At 33.8% G+C, this 21,387-nt stretch overlaps 3 protein-coding genes and 1 long non-coding RNA gene across 5 annotated transcripts in view; 1 reads left to right on the top strand and 3 right to left on the bottom strand.

Moving 5' to 3' along the window:
• LOC129944784 (zinc finger SWIM domain-containing protein 8 homolog) overlaps positions 1-6,576 on the bottom strand; it is a gene marked incomplete at its 5' end in the record, with an annotated part of 33,998 nt that extends 27,422 nt beyond the window's left edge. The window contains one exon of the mRNA XM_056054448.1: positions 6,174-6,576. Within this exon, the coding sequence (XP_055910423.1) occupies positions 6,174-6,576 (403 nt within the window). The remainder of the gene's footprint in view (positions 1-6,173) is intronic.
• The window catches only part of LOC129944334 (40S ribosomal protein S14a), a 252,630-nt gene extending 240,305 nt beyond the window's left edge, over positions 1-12,325 (top strand). Inside the window, exons 1-3 of one of the 2 annotated variants that reach the window (XM_056053690.1) lie at positions 11,268-11,422; positions 11,653-11,901; positions 11,979-12,325. In XM_056053690.1, coding sequence (XP_055909665.1) covers positions 11,665-11,901; positions 11,979-12,197 — 456 coding nt within the window. In that variant the 5' untranslated portion in view covers positions 11,268-11,422; positions 11,653-11,664 and the 3' untranslated portion in view covers positions 12,198-12,325. Of the gene's footprint in view, positions 1-11,267; positions 11,423-11,652; positions 11,902-11,978 lie in introns of those variants that run through there. The other variant, XM_056053691.1, reaches the window with a different exon arrangement.
• LOC129944335 (uncharacterized) lies at positions 9,143-9,907 on the bottom strand. Its single transcript, XR_008781419.1, has 2 exons — positions 9,704-9,907; positions 9,143-9,639 (listed from the first exon to the last, which is right to left on the bottom strand). It is a non-coding gene; the product is annotated as an uncharacterized LOC129944335 (long non-coding RNA).
• Positions 12,326-18,158: 5,833 nt separating the features above from the next.
• On the bottom strand, positions 18,159-20,257 carry LOC129945190 (dynactin subunit 4). The gene is made up of 6 exons (XM_056054848.1): positions 20,040-20,257; positions 19,813-19,958; positions 19,475-19,757; positions 19,253-19,415; positions 18,639-19,194; positions 18,159-18,565 (listed from the first exon to the last, which is right to left on the bottom strand). The coding sequence occupies exons 1-6, from the start codon at positions 20,166-20,168 to the stop codon at positions 18,355-18,357; spliced, it is 1,488 nt and encodes a 495-aa protein (XP_055910823.1). The 5' UTR covers positions 20,169-20,257; the 3' UTR covers positions 18,159-18,354.
• Between the last annotated feature and the right edge of the window lie 1,130 nt (positions 20,258-21,387).

Raw genomic sequence — 21,387 nt, 5'->3', positions numbered from 1 at the left:
CGTAAGTTTAAATACCTAGGGGTATGTTTTACAAAAAACTTAAGTATGGAAAAACATCTTAATGAAAAACTCTCTAAGGCCAATAGTGCCATTGGAGCTACATGGAAAAAGTGATTTGCCAACAAAAGTATTGCGCATAGCTGTAAGTTTCGTGTATTTGAAGCAGTGTCGGAATCAGTACTATTTTGTGTATCGCAAGTATGGGGTTACAAACAATACGATTGCGTAGAAAAGTTGCTGAGATTTTTTATCAAAAGGATATTTCACCTGCCGTCCAACACACCAAACTACGTGGTTGCATTAGAAACTGATCTCTCACCACTCTTTATTCAGACGCAGAAAAGTCAGGTAGACTATGTTATAAAAGTTCTACATGTGAATAATGATAGACTTCCAAAGAATGCAGCTTTGCAAGTAATCAACCGAAGTCTCAGTTGGTATGAGGAATGGAAGAAGCTCGCGCGATCTCAATGAATGGAGGGGTACGAGCGTATTGCCTTCGTTGACGAGAAGCTTTGGGAGAAGTACATTGAAGATGTAGTCAGCTCTAACCACACAGTAATCTACACTCAACTTTGTCATAATCTAAACCCAAAAAACTACTTTAGAGATGAGAATTTTGTGGAAGAAATTTCAACGATGTTGAGACTGCGTGCTGAACTACTTCAACTGAATTATATGCCACACAGAGAGAATCTCCCAATCTTATGTAGTTTGTGTAACCTCACGGAAAGAGAATATGTTTTTCATTTCTTAGGGAAATGTCCGGTTTTAATGGAAACTAGACGATCCTTCTTCGGCTGCAACTTCTTAACTGAGGCAGAAATGATAGCTTATCTAAATACAATGGAGGTGAAAAAACTGCTTATGTACTGCAAAATAGCACAAGCTTATCGAAGCAGAATTCTCAATGAAATCTTTTGAACAAATTTATATTAATACAATTTTTTGATAATTAAAAAGCTTAGACACAGTGTAATTATGTTATAGTAATTCAATCAAAATGTTAATCTGGCAGACGGCATTGCCATGCTATACTTGATTATTTAATCCTTATACTGTACATTATTTAAATTTGAAAATAAATTCACTTTACTACTACTTACATTTTGTTTGGTTTTAAATCTAAATGCGCCTAACTAAGGGAACCGCACTGTATGCAAATTGCCAGACGAAAAATTTGCATTAATAGCTTTTAAATGCACTGATATACTTTTTAAAAAAAGAAAGAAAGAAACTGTAGTAGAAAATTGAATTCAGATTCATTAATTTCATTTTTGAAAACCTTGACAAACAATATTTATGGTCGTATACCTACGCAGCCATCAATTAAAAAATGGTTCTTTAACTGATGACATTTAACTATTAAAATTTTGAATCTAATTTATTCTAGTGGAATAAAGTTACACTGGTAATTGAGGGTTGGATTTCAAAAACTAGGGTCGAGTGTTGGAAAACTGAAATTGACAATGGAGCATAATTCTATTTTAAAGTCTAGGACAGGTTTATCAACAGCCTTCATAATGCTATGAATGTTTTACTATAATTAAAATAACTCAATACATAAACGCTGGAAATAGTAATTTGTAACAATTAACTATTTGGTTTTGTAGGCATTCAATATACAAGGTACCTACTGCGACCTTTTTTTCATTTTTAAAATAAAAACCTTCACATAAATCGACAAAACAAAAAGAAAAACACCACGATTAGTCAGTTTTTTTTTTGTGTGTGGTGCTTTGAGCTCTGAGACGCTGAAAAGTTTTTAAAACTAGTTTTTCGTTTATTTCTCTACTTTACGTTTCATCATTATACTTTTGGTTTTTCGTGAGTTTAAAGGTACTACATTCATACTTATATACAGTACATGGACATCAATTTTAACAAAGGAAAAACGATAGGGGAGGATGAGACAAGACAAGAAAAGACACAACATACAACACACAAAGCTAAATACACAACGAGGTTATTGGTCTTACAATTTTTTGTTTGTTGCAATTTTTGTTGTTTTGTTTACAATCCCAACGAAACATGAACATAATAAAGTCAAAGAACCTTGTCAAGGATTTGACTCTTCTTCTTTGAAATACCTACATACGTATGTACATATTTATATATGTATTTAGGTACCTTCAAAGGTACGCAAACAAAAATAAAGTAATCGACATTGGGGTTGTGAAGTGTTTCAAGTTATTCTTTCGTTTTGTCCATTCGTTCGTTAATTTCGTTTAACATGGTTTTTGTCTTTGAATTGCATCAGAGTGTTCATATTTGGTATTTTTATGCATTTACTGACAATTAATGAAAAGGACATCCTCTTTTAGAAAGCGGACAGACAGATAGTTATATGAAAATGACTGATAAATGAAATTTTGTATACCTTCACATGCATAATTGTAAACATCGACTTTTATTTTATTTAGCAATATTTTATGGGGAAGGGAAGCAGATATAAGGAAAGGACAACATTTAACTTAGACTGATTTAAGCAGGCATTTATTTTTTATTTAGACATGTGCATAAATAGGTTCCTACCTACCAACATGATTTTTAAAATATTATTCCAAAGGAAAACCTATCGTATTGAGGCACAAAATGTAGGTACTTGTATGCTTAGAAAAAGTAATTTCTTTAATAAATTTTAAATTATTGGTTCTCGCAGGTAGAACTAGAGAAAAAGACTGCAACTGCAGCTCCTACGTTGTTTATAAGTGTTTTACGTGTTAAAACAACTGATCAAAAACAGATGAGCTATCAAAAATGAAACTATTCCAGAATGGCTGCGTTGAATCTCAGAAAAATTGGGTATCCGTATATCTTTTTCTTAGTGTTTTACGTGTTAAGTAACAGCTGATCAAAAACAGCTGAGATGTCGAAAAAGGAATCGAAAGGTATCCAAGAATTTCTGGGGTATGTAGGTATCTAACAGAACAGCTGATTCAACACATAGTTAAATTTCAAGAAGCTTGAAAATTGATTTCAGCTTTTTGTATAAGTTGGTAAACTAAAAGATAACAAAATGTTATTTGATGTTGTATTTGAGGAGGCTATTTGCCTCCGAATTTTATAATCTATTTTTTTTAAATTAAAAATTGACTTATTTTGTTTTCGTTTTGTAGATGACCAATTTGCTAGGTCACCTCCAGTTGAAAGTTGTTTTTATTTTTTGACAGTTATCTCAATACAGCTATCCAACTCGTTCAACAAGGTATCTAAAAATCCACCTATCCAAGATACCCTATCCAACACAAGATTGAACGCAGCCAATTTCTGTCATATAAGGCTGTGTGTCAGAGCAGCTGATTTAAATTATGTGCCCGATTACACGAGATGTTTTTTCGGTTGTTTCCTCTTTCGTCTTTTTGACAGATCTGGTGAGGGGTGTAGAAACGTAGGGGGAAAGAAGTCGTGAAAAGAGTCCTGAAAATGTATGGACTTTTCTTGGTTGAACTTTGACGTTTATACTTTGACAACCAATGAAAAATAAACAAAATGCATAATTTACAGATATAAGTTCAGTTTTCCAGAGTACGGTGTAGTAAAGGCAAATATAAACGTGAAATAATGTAAATTTAATTATTTATTTAAACGATTTAAGAAAAGTGGACAAAAACTCAAACGGAAGTATTATTAACGCTGTTTCAAAGTTGGCCCAATTTATTCTTCTTATAAAATGTTTTCGTCAAATAAGTTAAAAGGATTAAAAGGGTTATTATGTTATGTTCAAATCAATTCTTACGTTTTATAAGAAGGATATTAAAATTAAATTTATTATGTAAGCATTTCAAATTTTGGAAAAGTAAAAATAGATTTGACTTTATCCCACTATAATGCGGAAACAGAAATAAAATTGTCGGTAGTAACCGTCATAAATACAAAAAAAAAAACGAATTGCCTTGTTCCAAACATTTAGAAGCTTTGTTAAAGCCAAATAGATGGTTTTCTGAAATGTCTACCATTTCTTCAAGATTATTGAAAAATTGTCTCGAACAGGCGTTGACATGTTGTCATGCTCACAAGCAATTGTAGAGATTTTTCGAACGAGAACAATTTTTTTAATTTTGGTACATAATTTCCTGGCTGTAGCACAGTTTTCGAGGCTTTCCCATCATTCATTGGTTTTTTTAAGTGTCTTATTATTAGTGACCTGTTTAAGTGCACAGGGTGGGGTGTTTATACGCGAGTCTTTAGGGTTATATCTGTCCTCGCCAGTTCATTATAACATCACTGTGACCTGGTATCCAGCAGAGTCTAATGTTTTGCTTGGAGCTAAGAACCTTTGGTTCTTGGCAACAGTCATGTTTCGATTTGATTACTATGGCAGATTCCATATTTGGTTGCCATAGCGCCATCATTGAGATATGTTTTGCAATTTTTGTCTCTGCCAATAAGTAGGCTTGAAAGACACGGAGTCTGAAAGAGTTAACAAGATTAAGTGTTTCAGAAAAGAAACCTGGACTTACTCTAACATCCGTGGGAGATTGTTGTTGGCCCAATTTGTATAACAAGCTGAACAAAAATTAATAAAAAATCAATAAAAATTATTCCATAAATTTGTTTTATTTTTCCCTAAATTATTGCCACAGAAATCCAATTATAATTTGTAGGTACTCTCTGATTATTACTGCCCGGACAACGAAACAAAATTAAATTCTTCCTCCACAGTTTTTTCAGAAACGTCAAAAAGAGGAATAACGAAAGAAACGAAAAAAGGAATGGTGTAATCACGAGGTTAGGTACCTGTCAAAAAGACGAAAGAAAAAAACGAACGAAAAAACATCCCGTGTAATCAGGGTCTATGATTGAATTTGAAGGAACATAAACCTGTCTAAATGACAGGTGTCAAAAATGTTAATGTCAAAGTTATAGTTGTTAAGATAAATGTGCCAAAATTGGCCAGTTTATGTTTCACAGAGAATTCCGTATTCTCCGAAATATAAACAAAATTTTTATACAAATTCAAATCATTTTTGCTTTCAGAAGTCTGAGAACAGAATTAATATTATGCGATCAGGAATATTCTCTTCGAATGAAAGGATGAATTATAAACTGAACAAGTAACAAACACCAAAAAATAACGGATTAAATAGTGACACCTGTCAAAGATATATGACAAATGTGGAAGTTGTCGATAGTGACAGGTGTTAAGTTAGAGGTGCCAAAAGTGACAAACACCAACAAATGAAAATGACGGATTCAAAAGTGACACTTGTCAAAAGACATGACAAATGTAAAAAGTGATACATATATGAAAAGTTGGCCAGTTTAAACTTCTTAGATCTCAGAGGTTTCAGTATTCTCAGAAGTATATACAATATTTTTTTTAAACAGATTTTTTATAATTCATTTTTCTATTTCACAATTCAAAAAGGAAGAACAGAAAATTCTCAGAAATCTTAAAAATATAAACTTTCAAAAGTGCCAAATGTCAAATGTGAAGCATCGATTTAACAGGTTTAAAATTACAGCTATCAAAAGTAAAACATATCAATTGTGATACAATTTAATTGAATAGTATGAAAAGTGACAAGTGACAAGTGTCAAAAGACCCATTTGCCAAAGTGACACATGTCAAAGATACTCTGAGAACAGAAAGGACGGATTTTAAAAGTAATAAGTGACAAAAATTACACATGTTAAAAGTGAAAGGTGTACAAAGTGACAGGAGTCAAAAGCGACAGGTGCCAAAGTGACACAATTCAAAGAGACAATAGCTAAATGTGAACAGTGACAGGCGCCAAAAGTGACTGATAACAAAGGTGACAAATATCAAAAGTTACAGGTTTCAAAAGTTACAGATGTCAGACAGATGTAACAGGCACCATAATTGACACGTAAAAGAACAGACATACAAAAAACAAATGTCAAATTTTTGTTTTTGCAGGGCAACACAAAGTTTTTTTCAGTTTTTCTAAAAATATTGTTACAAAATTCAAGTTACCAAATCAAATGTTTTTATTCATATTTTAAAATTATGACCTTGACACATATAACCTTCTCATCTCAGTTCAAAAAGTCAAAACCGTAAAAACATTTTTTCTTTGTACATTATTTGATAAGAGTTCCGTCATATTTTCAAAATACCTATAAACAAAACTATTTTTTGTTTATAAATACTAACGCTTTTGTTTTGTTTACAATTGAATTTTTTTAAGATTAAGAAAATAACTCACCTTCTTCGTTGGCTCTCTTTGAACTGCCAGCTTGATTGAACATTGTGGAATTCCAACTACCACCATTGGCAAATGGACGCTTCCAGCCGCGCCAATTATTACACACCGATTCCGGTTCAGAACTCCAGCTGCACAAAGAATCCTCTTCAAAACGATCCGAATCGTCGAAGCTAAAACGATCGATGTCCTCTTGATTCCAATCGCCGCCGACAGCTTGTTGATGGTCATTATTGTTTGCATTGTTTGCTCTTTGACCTCCATTTATCCTGTTCTGACCAGCACCACCGCCACCACCGCTTACATGAGCAGCAGGACCAGCGCCACCGGGATTAGCATGTCCACCTCCACCTCCTCCATTACCACCGACGTTATTGCCTACACCGTTCGCCAGTTTAACAGCAAAATGTTAACAGCAGTCTTGAAGATATTGAATGAATCAAGACTGAACAGGAGCAAGTTTGCGGGAGGAAGGAGCAAAGGAGCGCAAAACCAAAGACGACAATGAACGAAAAATATTACCAAAAATCCCTTTTGTTGTTGTATTTAAAGGTTAACCAAATGTAATCCACCACCACTGTACCACACAGTTCAGCAGTTGCGAGTTGTGAGGAGTTGCGAGTAGCGAGTTTCGGTGCTAAACCTGAAGACAAAGGATACACCTCTCTCCCTTTCCTTTCCACTTTAATCCAGACAACGAAAACGAGAGAAGAAACACCAATGCGACGACGACGGGATGGTAATGGTATTTCCCTTTTATTGGGGCTTTGAATTTTCACTTTTCCCCAGAACGGTGTCGTCGGTGTCGCATTTCTGCTAGTACCAGCAGAGGAACCAGGGAGGAAGTTTGAAGAAGAAGGTAAACGTTGTCGTTGCTGTTGTCGTTGCCGTCGTCTCTTCTCTTCTCTTGCTCCTCCTTACTCTTACTTACTTTTCCTCGTTCGCGCCACTTCAATGTGTGCGTTGATTTGCCTTACTTGTGTGCATGTGCGTGCGCCTGAGTGTTTGGCAATCGATGTATGTACACAAGAAATGGCTTTTCTTCTTCTATTGCTCACAGAAATCTTCGTATTTTGTTCTTCTTTTTGTTTTTTTTTTTATTTGTTTTATGGAATCGAAAAAAATGCTTCTTGATCAGCTGGCGAGGAAACAACTATTTTGGGACTTAGGAGTTGGAGTTGGTCTCTCTAATAATCAAAAGAATAAGAAAACAAAGAACCAAGGGTCCAGGTCGATCTGGAGCTCGAGGTGCAGGTTGAATCGACAAAAAAGAAAAAGCAAGAAAAACTAGACGAACAAACGACAAAGCCTAGCGTCTAGCGATTTGGGGTTTTCTTCTTGTTTTCTTTTTGTTAGCGTTTCGAACAAGAGCTGGAGAACTTTTGGGGATACTTCTGTTTTTGATTTACAAATAAAACAGAATCTACTTTTTTTCTTCACTACTTCACCTTCTTCTATTTCTACTTCTTTCCTTCAGTCCTAAAAGTCCTTTCTTTGTTTTCAATCACCACCATGGCAGCCAGGCAAGGGGGGTACCAAGGAAATTCTTGGTGATCTTTGGGTCGAGGGGTTTTTTTATGAGCATTTTCACAATAGTTTGTTTCTTTTTTTAGGGCTTTTTGCTATTTGACCACACACTTATGTGTTTAAAACAAGGAAAAAAGATCACACTTCAAATAAATTTTCACTTCAGTACGACGGGGGGTCTTTTCCGATGATTGTCTTTTTTTTTCTTTCTTCAAGGGGGAAAATGAGAGCTAGCAATGAAAAAAAAATTGCTTTGTTAAGTTTTCGATTATTTGGTTTTGTTCACGCAATGGTTGAAGGGAAATTATTTTCTTAAATGAAAGTCTGAAATTTGATTTTATTTTAATGAATTTTACAAAAATCTTTCACACGTTCAATAACGAATTTACGGAAAAATTAAAGTTATATGTACTTGGGCACCCCGTTTGAAGAAGATAACAACAAATATGGCGACACAAAAGGTGAAGAAGATTTCATTTTTCATGAATTTTTCATTGGAATTGGAAATAGAATGGGATGAAAGATGGAAGTGAATCGGGAATTTGGAAATTCCATTCGAATGTCAGTGTGAAATGTCAGTTTTGTTGTACTTTGTTGAAGCTGACATTCTTAGGAGCCGTACACATGACGTAACCACCAACATACATATATTAAATTAATTACATAATATGGCGGCATGTCTTCTAGGGAAAATAAATATCAATTTTGTCACTTTTAAAATATTTAAAATGACCAAAATCACTCTGGATCTATAAGCATCTCATTCTTTGAAGTTTGTAGTTGGCGTGCATAATTAGAGACGCAGGCAGCAATGTTCTGTACACGAAACCTGTGTATAAATTATCACCCCTATTGTGAGTTTCACCCGGAAAATATTTCACCCGAAAAATTATTGTTCCCCCGGAATTTTTAAAGCTATTGTGAGTTCCACCCGAATGAATTTTCACTTCGAATTAGAGGTGACATTTCGAAAAAAAGAAGCGTTCATTGAAAAGGCAAATACAAGCTAAACGAAATATCTGAACAAATCCCAGAAAAAATTACAATAGGACGGTGTTCTAGTTTTGCAAATAAATTATTATTTTCAACCCCTTTTGGAATGAAAATGACAATTTGTTGAGTTAAAAACTTTATTAAATATTTTTTGTATGTTAGAAGTAATTTTTCAAGAAAAAAAAAAACAAACGACGGTATCCATAACCAAAACAAAAAAAACCGGAACAATTCAGAACTACATCACTTCGAACACGGCTAAACAGATTTTTGACAGATGAGTGAAGTGTGAATTAAAATTTTTAAAAAAGTAAACAATATCCGTGCATTCCGTGATTCCGTCTTTAATTCATAAAAATAAATATACTTGAAAATAAGTAAATAAAATAAATAAAAATTGTTTTTTGTGATTCTGCCGTAGCCTTTATTTGCTCTCATCAAAAGGTATGAACTTGAACAGTATGATATTTTATTACACAAATTGTTTAGAATTGTTTTTATATTTTACTTTAGCAACATGTATAGCATAGCCCTGAGGGAAATGATTAATGATGAGGAAGAAAAACAAAAACAAAAATCAATCAGAAGACAACTCAGAGATTCTTCAAACCCTTTGGAGTTGCGTGAGCCATTGTAAGTAATAAGTTTCATGTAAAGAATTTGTGAATATAAATGTAGATTACGAATCAAACTTTTTTTTCAGATTTCATCAACACTATCGAGTAAATAAAAAAGCCTTCAAATATTTGTTGGATGTTCTTTCCAGTTCCTTGCCCCCAGTAAAACAAAAATTTGGTGTGCCCCCAATTATAAAACTTCATTTGCCGTTGTCGTCCAGAACTCTGAAATTTTATCTTTATTTTCCTTTGAATAGCCTCTGGCGATATCGGGGTGTAATTGCATTTTATTCAAAAGCAACTCGCATTGCCTTTTATTTGTTGTTTTACTCCTTGAAAATAAAAAAGTTGGAGTTATTTTCGATTATTTTGTTGTTATTTATAAAAATTACTTACATTTTTCGCCAAAGTTGTCCTTTTCCGCCGCCAAATTTTGAGTGAAAGAAAGAGTTGTGAAAGACTTGAAGTTTCACCCGAAAAAAAAGTTCACAATAGGGGGAAATTTTTCGAAGTGGAAAATTTTCCGTCCGAAACTCACAATAAGGGAAATGTGAAATGTCATTTTTTTCGGACGGAATCCAGAAAAAGTGAAACTCGCAATAGGGGTGTATTTGTTCAGCTGGAGTGAAGTGCATTTTTTGTATAGGAAAACATGGGTGAATAAAAAGGTTACCCAGAAATTCCTTCTCATTTACGGTCCTGGATCTAAGTTAAAGCTTATGACAGTCAGGACAAACACCAGGTTTTCATCAGTTTCTTTCTAATAACTGTATAATTTTGATTTCCCTATTAATTAGTGTTCACCTTCGTTATTCATTATAATAATCGTACACAAAACTTGTAGTACTTTCATAGAACATACAATTTTAGTATATCAACCCTAAAAGAATAAACTACCTGACAGCTGCTCAGGTGTCGCTCCGGTTTTATATACAAAGTTTTCGAATCTAACAAAAATTCACGACTTCATTCATTTTGATAAATCCACCAAACCGTTTAACAATTCTTCCATATTCTTGAATTTGTTTATTTAATGTTTGTTTCATAGCAAACTCTTTCCGACTTAAATACATAACAAATAGAAAGAAAAACTTGTATCTCTTAAGCTGACAGCTGAAAATTGTATAAGTTTTAATGCTAAAAAACCCAGATCTACAAATTTGATCTTAAATAAAAAGTAAATCAATTTAATTTGGTCAATGGAATGCAAAGCATAGGAAATTTTTGTTTTCACAGTTCTGGAAATAAATTGATTTATTTTACCCATGAAAAGTACCATAAGGCTAGGCCCACACATGCAATTTTTTCGACGACAAATAGTTCGATCGTTAGTTGATCAAACATCGCGCACATAAGCAACTCCGAAAGTAATCAACGAAATAAACCAATACACAGGAAAAATGTATTCACCGTGACTAAATTTTTTTCGCTCTTTCACTTACAGAAAATTATTCAACGATTCAGTTGAATGTCCGCACAGTTATTTATAATTCCTTGTGACACAAACTAAGCAATTGTTTCGAGGTGATCGTCTAGTTTGTGTCAAAAACAAACTTAAAAGTTGCTAGAATCGGCGACAGAATAAAGTCTATGGTGCTCAGTTTGGAAACCAAACAGTTTCGAAACTAAAAGTTCCATGTGCGCTCCTAGCCTTTGTTTTTTTGTTCTCAAGTTAAGGGGATCAAACTTTAATTTTTAGTTATATTTTTAAGGTTTCTGTTTCTTGTTACAAATATAACTTTTTTTTTTATGGATGACTTATATATATGCACTACCACTTTGATTTATACCAGTCTTTACATACAAAACATCTCCTTCCATTTTGTTTGTTTTATAAAAACACTGTATTCTTCATAATTTATTTGCAATTTTATAAAATAATTGAAATCTTTAAAATTAATAAATTGTAGTGTAAGCGGAACCTTTTCAAAATCCATATAATATTTCCACATGAGCAAATGATGAACACACCACCTTAGAAAATTCCTGACGTTCTTGCAGAAATGAAGGATTTAAAACATTCTTGTAGTTTTTTGACAGTTTTGACAACAACAAGCTGCTATACTTTCTTTTCTGTATATCCGGTTCAAGTGATTGGGTTGTGTTTTTTAAAAGGTCTTTATAAATTTATAAATAATTCCATTAAATTAATAATATTTTTCTAAAATACTTGTGCAAAATTAAATTTCAATATTCATTCCATTTAAATCTCTCAAAATGTGTATCGAAATTAAATTCTTTGCCATCGATGTTAATGAATTAAAAAATTGTTCTTCTGTTCTTAAACTCGCACAATACAAAGCATTTCCAATTGAACATGAATTAAAATCTTGATAAATTTCCAGAATTCAATCAATATGCCACCAAGGAAGAACAAAGTTCAAAAAGAGGAAGTCCAGGTTTCCCTAGGACCCCAAGTGCGCGATGGTGAGCTCGTATTTGGTGTTGCTCACATCTATGCCAGTTTCAACGACACCTTCGTCCATGTTACTGATTTGTCCGGCCGTGAAACCATTGCCCGTGTCACCGGAGGAATGAAGGTCAAGGCTGATCGTGATGAAGCTTCACCCTACGCTGCTATGTTGGCCGCTCAAGTAAGTTACAGAAATAAAATATTTGGCGGTTCTCAATTGATTTCTAATACAAATAAATAAATTTTTTCCCCTTTCAGGATGTTGCTGAGAAGTGCAAGACTCTTGGAATCACTGCCCTGCACATCAAGCTCCGTGCCACTGGTGGCAACAAGACAAAGACCCCAGGACCAGGTGCCCAATCAGCACTCCGTGCTTTGGCCCGTTCTTCGATGAAGATTGGTCGCATCGAAGATGTGACTCCAATCCCATCAGATTCTACACGTAGGAAGGGAGGTCGTCGTGGTCGCCGTTTGTAGATTAATAGATGTGCCGGATTTGTTTTGTGCGCTTCTTTTTTTGGGATTAGACTATTCCATAAATATTGTGACAAAACTGATTTTTTATTCATATAAACAAAAACTCCTTTAAAAAAAAAAGAAGATAATCGTTTATTTTTATTTCGACCACGAACGGTTGCACAATTCGGTTTCGCTTTTAAATTCTGTTCTGAAATTTGTGGAAAACTTACTCTAAAGATGGTCAGTGGCTCATGAGCATAAAAAGGATCGAATTTGGATGTGTTCATGGACTGGTTCCGACATTCCTCTGATAGTTTTTATCCGGAGCAATCACATTTTTAACAGTGAACCCAGTGAATAGTGAATTTTAGTATATTTTTAAAGAATTCTGCTGTGATTTTTAGATGACCGGTTGTTGATGGGCAAGATATGTATATCGACTATACTTGAACTATAGATGAGCAAGGGAATACAATTTCCCTCGGAACTTCTTCTTTTAAAACTTTCGAATTAAAGATCCGCTAGGAACTTAAGAAATTTAAGTGCCCGCCAAAGAAAGAACTTAGACAAATATAAAACTTATGACTTCTTACTTGAAAAGGAAGCTAAGTTCGCCACTTTAAATTTGGGTATTTACACGGTTTTATTCAAGCTGTAATAATAATGGAATTCGTTGGGGGAAAAGGTCTAGAAATTGAGTTTTAACCTTTTGCTTCTTAATAATTTTCAGTTCTTGATCGTTTCATGAAAGAACCATGTAAATACCCATAAACTTAAATTAACACCACTTAGAAAATAAAAGCTTAAGCAGGATATTGGTTCAAACTGATATCACTGATATACAAATTTACACAAACAATAATTGCTTTTAACATTTTCAAATAAATCACGGTTAATAAAATTATTAACTTTAAAAATGTTGAAGACAACCAAAACCAATGTTTTTAGGGATCGGTTAAAGCACAACATATTTTTTAACAGTAAGTTGTATGATGATTTTAAACAGTACAAATCATTTTACAATCAAATCACAGTTTAAATCATTGTATATTAGTTTCTGGAAATGATATGAAGACTTTTAAACCTTTTTGCATTGAAACCCGTTTAAGCACAAATGGTTAAGCATTTCTTTCAGATTTTTGTTTGACAGGTGAAATTTAACAACTTATGAAAACTTCGTAAACAATCAAATATTTTAACTGAATACTGGGCAAAGAATTATAGATTTAGAAAACCATAAGGAATATTATTGGAATAAGGTACTTCATGAGTTTATATAAAAAGCCACAAAAATTTGTTATTTTGCATTTTTAAAAGTTAAATCTCAAAACCCGAAAGAGTAATTTTTAAGTCGGATTTGAATTGAGGAAATCAAGACTCATTGGAAAAGTGTAATTTCATTGCCAGGAACAAATTAATTTCGACTAAAAGTCGAAAAGGTATAAAATTTCGTAGCTTTCAAGTAATGGGTTTACAGCCTTTATTACGAGAAGCGAATCGAACGTTCGACTTGAAGCGAACGTTTGAGAAATCCAATAAAAATAAATTGGGTGGCGCAACAGTCCGTTTGAGAACTAGGGCCTAGTGACTGACAACTCTCAACCATTCCTATGTGCGAATACTGTTGGTAAGGACCTACAGTTTTAAGCCGAATCCTAACGGCAAATTTGAGAAAGCACTTATTATTATTATTACAAATTCTTTGTTTGACCAAAACTCGAAATACATTTGAAAAATTATATAAGAACATTAGCATGGCAAAAAATATATGTATTTGCCGTCTTCCTGAAAATTGACATTTTTCAAGAATTAAAAAAGAAAGTTTAAGATTATAATAAGTTTAGAAATAGATGATGTAGGCAATTGAATAAATAGATTGAATTTAAATAAGCATAATATCCAAGTTTATAATATATAATTCCTCGTTACATCTTAGATAATGATACATAAATACACATTATATTTAAAAATATAAATTTACTCTAAAAAACTGTTTCGGTAATCTAAGGCGTGATCAATAAAATTGTACCTAAAGGTCCTTCCAACCCCACTCTTCGTTTAAAATTTGTTTGGCTTCCTGGTGATTGAGAAATCTTTTTGAAAAATAAAGTCTTCGGAGTTCTTGTAGAATTGGACAAACGGCTAAAAAGTGGTTGACATCTTCGATTGCAGAGGTTACACCTGGAATTATCATTTCAGTGAGGTTTGTAATTCAGATTTAGCATCTCAGTCCTTGTTTTAAAGAAAGTACCTATTTAATTTGCAGAATAAGATTACTATTAAAATAATTGTTTACAAACAAAGTGTGATTGAGTTGCTTATAGACCAATCTGCTTGGAGAGGTTTGAGCCCTTTTCAAGAACTTGAGATACAATGAATCATCAACCAATGCAAAACATTCATAAAACCTACCTTTCCAATTAGCAAGAGAAGTTGTACTAAGGTTTAGATTTAATCCGTGCGCATTTGCTATTTCATACCATTCTTTAAACGGAGATAAACTCCTTCGGAATGCGAAATCCATCATAGGCATAGTTTATAGTAGCTTCAAAATCTCTAAATTTAGCTGAGATGCCTATGTACTTATTGCAGAAGATTTTGTTCCATATAAGGTCTATTGCAGTTTTTGCCGATTAGCATTTTTCCTTAACATGGGGCCGGAAATCTAGGTTGCTACAAAATAGATAGAACAGATAGAAGTGAAATAAATACTTAAATTGGTTAACCACCTCTATAGGTTCACGATCGAATGACCATGCTTCTAGCGGGTTTCTCCTTCGACGGGTGCTTTCAAAAATCATAATTTTTGATTTTGAGGTGTTTATATTCAGGTCCCATTTATCACAAAAGTTTATAAGTCTATTAATTTGTAACTGTAATGTGATGGGGTTGTCCGACAAAACAACAAGGTCGTTCGCATACGAGTAAAGTAGTACCTTAATAAGTAGATTTCCAAACCTAACACCCCCAGGAAAATCACAGGAGACATCGTCAATGAAAAGGGCGAACATAATCGGGCTTAAGAGGTAACCTTGGGGCACACCGCAATCAGTATAAAAGAAGCTGGATATGGAACTCCCATTTGACACAGTAGCGAAAGTATTGGTGAGGAGAAGTTTATAGAGTCTTAAAAATTTCGTCGATATACCTAAATTTGATAATTTATAAATTAGTGAATTCCGGTTGATAGTATCAAATGCTGCCCTAAAATCAATGAAAAAGACATACAGTTTTTGTTTGTTATCGATGAAACGTTTTGCTATATTGGAGAGTGCGAAGATTTGATCCACAGTTGAAAGAACAGCTTGGAAAGTGCTTAGCAATTTGTTTTCTTCTACCCACCTCATAAGCCTGTAGTATAGAATTTGGCTGGTGAGCTTGGATCTCCTTTTTTAAAAATTGGACAAATTTGTGACATTAAAAATGACTGAGGTATTTCTTCTTTTTCAAGAAGCTTATTAAAAAAATCAAGAAGAAGATTTAGGAAAGACGGGGATGAGTTTTTATAAAATTCAGCTGGAATTCCATCTAGCCCGGCTGCCTTGTTGTTTATCATGTTTTTAAGGGTTGCTTGCAATTCATTTATTGTAATAGGGTCGTCTAGGTCTGAAATAGTGATTGAGGGTGAAGCATATTGAAATTGTTGTGAGTTTGTTGACGCGTTAAGAAGTTCCTTGAAATGGTTTGCTAGTAACTCTACATTTATTGTAGTTGCTGAAACATTTTTAACGCCACCCAACAATATCACTTTAGACCAAAATTATTTTGAGTCTTTACATTTTGATAAACTTACTGCTAAACCAGCCATAAAAGTTTTTTGTTTACTTTTGTATACTCGCTTATACGTTTTATTTGCAACTAGGTAGAGCGATTTAAAGAAATTAAACTTTGAAAGAAAGCACTTTTCATGACAAGAATTACTTTTGGAGAATTTGTCAATTCCTCGCAAGAGGCAGTACCCGTGAAGAAAACTTTAGGTGGCATAGGCAGGGATCGAACCCAAGACTAACCATCATGCCACGGGTATCGAGAAATCCAATATGGAGAAAAATAAAGGTTAAAACCTCATTTTCCAAAAAAGTTGGGTTTTGAAGTAAATATTGAAATGGTATTCACGAAATGAGTGATTTTAAAAAAGTTCGCTTTCAGTCGAACGTTCGATTCACTTTTCGTATTAAGGGTATATATTAAGAGAAATAGAAATAAAAAGGATGTCGCTGTGAGACGATACTTACAAAAAGCGTTTAATGGTCACATTAGGTTTGGAAATTCCACTTCTAATTCCATAATGGGCCAAGGTAAGGAACAGATCCCATTAAAGGAAAATTTAAGATATGAAAAAGCACCGACGAGTTAGGTTTGTTTTTTAATTGAAATTCGATGAAAATGGATATACACCAGGACAAAAGAAGATATTCATATCAACGAAAGCGATTCATATTCCAAAGTCGGTAGCTTGAAGGTAAATAAAGCTATCAGTGATATACTGTTAAAAGTTCTCGTGGAAATCTGGGTTGAAAATAGAAGTGAAATAATAATAGGGAGAAGAGGAGATATTGGACTTAAAGAGTTGAAGATCAAAATGTAAGGGAAAATAGATTTGGGTGAAGCATTCCACATTCTTGATGTGCATCTTTAAAAAAAGAATCTATTTACCTAACAGTCGTCTAAAATTGAGCGCAAGGTTACACTTTTGAGCATTCCTAGAATCGCGAACTTTACGATTGACTTATTTAAGTGGGGGGGGGGGGGGAATGCAACTGGCTAGTTTAACAGACAATTGTAAGACAATGGGCAGGTTCAGCCAACATAAGGGACTTCATTTGCAGTCATCTTCATTCTTTGAACGTAAATTTTGACCAAGGCAACTAGTTAGTTTTTCAAGCGTCATGAATTTAAAATTCCGAACTTTACTTCGCAAGTCTCTACTTTAAGTTCATATTACAAAAAGTACCAACAAAATTACTGTCTTCAAAACACTCCTCATGCAAGCAACAAGTCCACTACAGTTTTTACTTTGTCAAGAAATATTAGTTATTTCTTTTCCAAATTGACAAGGAAGCATTTTCCAGAAAGCATTAATAAAGTTGTGCAGAAAATAAATAAATCAAAGAGTAATAAAGTTCACCTTTCAGTTGAATGAAAAAACATTATCAACTGTCATTTTGATAGTAGAATTGACTTTTTTCGAAAATAATATTAAACTTGTTAAAGGGACACCTCTACAATCTACATAAGGATTCAATTTGTGGATAAAGTTTTTGTAGATTACAGCCATACAAATTTGTTGTACCGTCGGAGAGATCCCAATCAGCTAACAGCTAAGGGAAGAAGAATATGATTGTTTAGTTTTGGAGAACCAACTCAAATCAAAGCTTAGTTTAAAGACAAAGTAAAATAAAATTAGGGCTGATTGACAAATTTTACGCATTCGGGAAAAAAAACTTACGATCGATCGGAAAATTTTACACAATTTTGAACACCGAAAGAAAGAATTTGGTGTTCATTTTTTGCCAAATATATTTCCAAATATCTGCATAACTATCTTTTGAAGTGCCAATTTTCTCAAATTTGTGTAAAGCTCATTTTTTCGAACAATTCTGTATGCAATTGTTTAGTTTTATTGGGACTAATATTATAAACAATCACAAATATTCTTTTACAAATCATTCAGGCCACGAAAGTTTAAAAAGTGCTTAAATTTAAAAAATATGAAATTTAAATTCACGAGATGATTTTTTCCAATTAGAAAAATGAGAAAAACGTTATAGCGTTTATGTCATGGAAGGTTGAAAATTCCAACGAACATTGTATTTATGTAGGTCCCATTTTGTCCAAGGTTTGAGTTCTGCTGTCCCCAAAATTACTGAAAATGTGATGCTGATCAATTTGTATATTCTTCAAAAAAATGCAGTTGGTTTAACTGAATTCAACCAACTTACCCGAATAGCATTAAAATCTTTAAATACAAACAAATAATCTTTTTTAGATGAAAGCTGTTCCTTTATTATTAACACTGCGCATAGGTAAAGTAAAGCATAAATAATTTTGAACAAAAATAATCCTAGTCAGCAAAAAAAAGAAACAGTAGAATATATAAAAAAAATCATTATAACTTTAAATAAATAAACAAGTTGCTTGCAAAACCGATAATTTTTTAGAAATAGAAATAAACCTAGGCTTCGATTTGACCAACTTTAACAAAAACTTTTGATGATAAAGCGTGTTTTTGAGGTTCTTTCTTTTCGGGCGTATTTGTGACTGTATTTACATAAGTATATTGCATCAAGAAGCCAAGAGTAACATCATCGCCTGGTTTGAGTCCTTCTTCAGGTGTAAAGTTCAATTTTATTGTTACCTTATTGGACTTTCTCCAAGTGATGAATCTATAAAAAAATTGGAGAAACAACATAGAATAGAAATTTCCAATTTAAGATTTTATATTTTTCTGTTATTTACTTTGGTTCCTCTCGTTGAACTTGAACTTCTTCGTCGAATTCAGTAGAATCGTCACGTTGATTTAGGACAAACGAAGAATCCAACATCTCTAGAATGGCGTTGGTGGGACTCTTAACACAACGTGGCTCCTCGGTCAGTGATGTCTGTCTCGATAGACTTGTGTTCAATGAGGGAGTCGATGTGGCTGCAGGCACGGTCGCCTGTTGTTCGAAGTCGATCATTCGCCGTTCCTCTTCCTCGGTTGGCAGTTCCATAATCGTTATGGTCATATCATGCATAGTTGGGTTCGTTAGCTTGAGGATCAGTTGAGTGGACTTGCCAGACTTCAGTGGCTTCTCACAACGCACAAGCAAAACATCGGGCACATGATAATTAGCGAACAATTGAATGCGATACTTGATCGATCCCGGATGGTACTCCGGCTTGATGACGTTATGTTCGCATTGTCGACAACGCAGAGATCGTTTGATCCACAAACACTTCCGCTGCGGATAGAGGTTGTTCACTGTAAATGGTTGATCGGCAGGTTGGCCATGACGCTGCTGAATTGTAGTGACTATAAAGGGATTTATTTTCATTACTTAATGGAATAAGTGAAATAAAAGATGACTTACTGTTTTTGATGTTGATTTTCTGTGTAAAAATCGATGGATTTAACTCGCCGACATCGTCAGTAGCTGCCGAAGGACTGATTTGAATCTGTTTGGCCTTTTGGGGATTCTTGTCAGGCCAGCCCATTTGCCTCCGAATAATTGCCACCGTTAAGCCAGTGCGATCCTTCGGAGCAAAATGAATGGATTAGCTTTAGATTTAACATTTTAATTCACTTAATTTACAGTCAGGGTTGGAAATTTGTGCGATTTCGGAGTCTTCCTGCGATTGTACTCTTGTTTCTCTTGCTTTTCTTGCAGAACTACCGATTGATAGTACTCGAGAAGAGCATCGAAGCGTGTCTGGTGTGCGTACTCATTGTCTGGCCATGCCCCAGTTGCCACAGTTTGATCGGGAATACCAACATCTCTGGAAGTCCATCTGCATGCCAAGCACGATAGATAATACATCTTCTTGGTCATTACTTTTTGCTCAGTTTCTCCCTCTTTGGGTGGTTCATCTGTTTTCCTGTGGTGGCCAAATAAATATTACAAACATATCTTGCTATCGAACAAAAACATACCTTGGTACAACAACAGTTGTGGCTCTGGCCGATAGAGTATGTTGACAACAAGGACAATTGAAACAACTTGTACATCGATTTTTCATTCGTCTAGCTTCCGAAGAAGGTATATTCTCCAAGCAGTTCGAACAGAAATTTGAGTCCACCTATAAAGAATATAATATATGCCATATAAAATATTGTTTTCTATAAATGGTTAAAGAAAAACTTGAAGGTAGATTACTCACTTCGTGGCAGACACAAAATCCACACCTTAATTTTAAGCAATGCCTGCAAAAATAGAGCTTCATAATGGGATTTAAAATTCCACAAGAACATGCGAATTTCACTACACTATCTTGCATAAAATTTGCCATGATGGAAATAAGAAAATTCGACGAAAATTGCAAGAAAAGTTTTTAGAGAAATATTAAACAGAAGTTTGTCTTTTCCTGGCTGACTGACCGTAGTGGATGACAACATAAAAAGTGACATTACGGTAAAATGGGAAATTATGCAAAAAAGGAAATTTGCACACACAAAAAATGTAGTAGATGAATGGTATAAATCTTAAGGTTGATGTTTGAAGCAGTTTTCCATTGAATTATGGTGGACTTACATGTATCAGGATCCACAATTACTAAAAAAAGTAGAGGGCACAAATACATAAAAGAGAGATTCCGATTATTTAACCCTGTGGTGCTATCTCTAATCTACATTTCAAAAGGCCACTGTATTTTTGGTCTACTATCTCTGCAATGGAGCTACAAAAAACAATACTGTGCAAACATCTAGAAGTTTTTACTTTCATAAAAATACGTTTTGAAAATGTTTGGAATGAAGTTAAATTTTAACTTTTTGCATAAACAGTGCATAAGGTTTGTGGTTTAATCTTAAAATGCAATATTTCTGGTCGTTGGTCCAGCAAAAATGCTCTGGCAATCCATCTTCGAATGCCAAATAGAAGAGGGACAATTAGTTGTTTGGCTTTTAAACAAATCTAATAAACAACCCCTAAATTGCTAAAAGCGTTAATTTATACAAAATGAAATACACGAGTTTCAAAAGCGGAATAAGCTACAATTACTTCAAATGGCGTTTAAATTGTCGTATACAATATTCAATAAGTGTAAAAGACAAATTTTGTGCATAATTTTAAGAAAATATTGTTATTTTAATTTGGAAATAGCTGTCTTTTGGTTTTGGAGTGAGGAGTTAAACGACGCCGTGGAGACAAACTGCCTGCTACGGATTACTCCAATAATAGTTTATCTATGTAGTATACTATAATGACTTTCCTTTTAAAACTTTACCAATTTTCAGATCGGTTTTCTTTTATTTTCTATAATAAGAAAAGAAGGTAAATAAGGTAAACTCAATAGTTTAACAAATCAGCTGTGTTTTTTAAGTCATTTATGATAACTAGAATTGTTCCTAACAACATGACGTTTTACAATTTTAAGTAGGTACTTTTTAAGCACTATTCACATGAGCACCACCAACGACCAACGAATGAACGAATATTCGTCGATTCTGACATTTCTTTCACATGAGAGTTTTTAATTCGTCGCGAATGAAGTCTTACTTTGACCACCA

Source organism: Eupeodes corollae, chromosome 2 (genome assembly GCF_945859685.1).
Source record: "Eupeodes corollae chromosome 2, idEupCoro1.1, whole genome shotgun sequence".
Classification (NCBI taxonomy): domain Eukaryota; kingdom Metazoa; phylum Arthropoda; class Insecta; order Diptera; family Syrphidae; genus Eupeodes; species Eupeodes corollae.
This window is presented reverse-complemented; position numbering and strand designations above follow the sequence as displayed.

Bases quoted from the DNA above. Each gene is read 5' to 3' on its own strand.
- LOC129945190 (XM_056054848.1), bottom strand. From the start codon at position 20,168: ATGGCAAATTTTATGCAAGATAGTGTAGTGAAATTCGCATGTTCTTGT. The intron at 19,758-19,812 runs GTATGTTTTTGT...TGGCCACCACAG, and splicing joins ACAACTGTTGTTGTACCAAG to GAAAACAGATGAACCACCCA. The intron at 19,416-19,474 runs GTAAATTAAGTG...TTTGCTCCGAAG, and splicing joins ACAAATTTCCAACCCTGACT to GATCGCACTGGCTTAACGGT.